The 1804-nt window shown below is 60.7% G+C and overlaps 2 protein-coding genes across 2 annotated transcripts in view; both read right to left on the bottom strand.

Annotated features, from left to right (window-relative positions):
- ACA1_095290 (biotin-acetyl-CoA-carboxylase ligase) overlaps positions 1 to 1157 on the bottom strand; it is a gene marked incomplete at both ends in the record, with an annotated part of 2248 nt that extends 1091 nt beyond the window's left edge. The window contains 6 exons of the mRNA XM_004334864.1: positions 72 to 173; positions 305 to 360; positions 440 to 582; positions 744 to 840; positions 965 to 1114; positions 1151 to 1157. Of these exons, the coding sequence (XP_004334912.1) occupies positions 72 to 173; positions 305 to 360; positions 440 to 582; positions 744 to 840; positions 965 to 1114; positions 1151 to 1157 (555 nt within the window). The remainder of the gene's footprint in view (positions 1 to 71; positions 174 to 304; positions 361 to 439; positions 583 to 743; positions 841 to 964; positions 1115 to 1150) is intronic.
- Positions 1158 to 1600: 443 nt separating this feature from the next.
- ACA1_095280 (biotin/lipoate A/B protein ligase family protein) overlaps positions 1601 to 1804 on the bottom strand; it is a gene marked incomplete at both ends in the record, with an annotated part of 974 nt that continues 770 nt past the window's right edge. Inside the window, one exon of the mRNA XM_004334863.1 lies at positions 1601 to 1774. Within this exon, the coding sequence (XP_004334911.1) occupies positions 1601 to 1774 (174 nt within the window). The remainder of the gene's footprint in view (positions 1775 to 1804) is intronic.

Below are 1804 nucleotides of genomic sequence, written 5' to 3'. Positions count from 1 at the left end.
TGCATGGTGGTGGGAAGTGCTCTGGAATAGGTGGTGGTAATGGTGGTGGTAGTGGTTGGGGGGGGGGGTACCAGGATCGGCCCCAGGGAGGTGGTGAGCAACTTTTGGGAGATGCCGGAGGACACCGACCGGAAGATCTTGTCCATGATCTTCACCACAATGCTCAACGTGGCCTGTCGTGTGAGCGAACCCGCACCACCCACAACACACCCCCCACCACGTCAACACAAGCTCGTGTCGTGTCGTTGGTCGTGTCGGGTTGTTGGTCGTTGGTCGTGTCGTTGGTCGTGTCGTGTGTGCGTACGTAGTTCCGGCCCTCGTCGTAGATGAAGTAGATGGGATTGGAGTAGGCGGCGTAGGCTGAACCCCCCCCCAGCTGTCAGGTGTGTCTTCGGCATGCAGTGTCGATCGACGGCGGGGGGAGGGAGCAGCAGGGTACCGCCGTCGGGGAAGAAGAGCCGCTGGGTGAGTTCGGTGATGTTGATCGGCCCGAAGGCTTCGAACATGGTCGACGAGAAGTCCGGCGGAATGTAGAGAGCGCCCCACGCGCACCCGTGCTCGATGCAATCCTCCAGCTTCTCCCTGACAGGTCGTTGCGCGACCCACGCCAACCCCGCACGCAGCCAATACCCGCATCAGCACGACACGACCCACGACACGACCAACAACACGACGCGACACGCACACGCACACGCACACGCACACGCACACGCACACGCACACGCACACGACGGCATGAGTACCTGTCGACGAGATCTGGACTTTGCACTTTCCAGTCCAAGATGTCGGCTGTGGCGGGGTTGGTCAGCAGCTCCTGCGTGATGAGCGCGCCCGCCGAGACTGTCAACAGCACACGCGCACACAACACGACACACAGCACGCACGGTGTCGGGGACCAAAGTGATGAAAACGGACACGAGAGGAAAGCTGGAGGAGCTGCGCCGGCGTGGTCGGGCGCGCGTACTGGTGGGGAAGTCGCGGAGGAGAGCGAGGGTGGTGTTGTCGACGAGGCCGGAGCCGGCAAAGGCGGCGGAGCTGAAGTTGAAGCCCGTGTCGTCGTTGAGGAGGAGGATCTGCAGGTTGTTCGTGTGCGCCGCCGGATTCCAGAGCGCCCCTGCATTGGCCCGGAACCGTTACACTCATCAGATACTTAACATTGTTATCTTAATTATTGGCTTTCGTTCTCAAAAAATGAAAAATGAAACAGGTTGGGGGGGGGCGTGCCGATGTACAAGAAGGCGTAGACCATGACGATGATGGGGATGAGGTGCCACAGCACGCACACGGTCGCGTTGGTCTTGTTGAGGAACCGCGCCTTGAGCTGCAGGTCCAGCTCCGTTGCCACGTTGTCACCTCCGTTCTCCTCGTCGTCATCTTCTTCTTCTTCTTCGTCCTTTGTGTGGGACTTGGCCAGCTCGCTCAACTCCACCTCTTCATCTCCAACCTCAGCTTTGCCTCCTCCTCCTCCTCCTCTCCGCTTCTTCATCTTTTGTCGCTTTTTGGAAAGGGGGCTGGGTGGCAACACCCAAGCCAACGGCTTATTGGTTTTCCGGCCATTCTCAAGCTGGGGCGGAAAAGTGTAGCATACACGCCCGCAAGCTCACTCTGACGACGATGACGACGAAGAAGAAGAAGAGGGATGAACAGGCCGGACCGACACCTCCTCGGCCGAGAGGCTGATGGTGTCGCCGCCGCCGCCGCCGCGGGTGACGACGAGGCGGAAGTCGTCGGCGATGGCCTGCACCACGGCCGGGTAGCCCGCGTGCTCGAAGCCCTGGTCGTGGACCAGCACCTCGGTGCCGGG

This window comes from Acanthamoeba castellanii (assembly GCF_000313135.1).
Source record: "Acanthamoeba castellanii str. Neff unplaced genomic scaffold scf7180000084645, whole genome shotgun sequence".
Classification (NCBI taxonomy): domain Eukaryota; phylum Discosea; order Longamoebia; family Acanthamoebidae; genus Acanthamoeba; species Acanthamoeba castellanii.
This window is presented reverse-complemented; position numbering and strand designations above follow the sequence as displayed.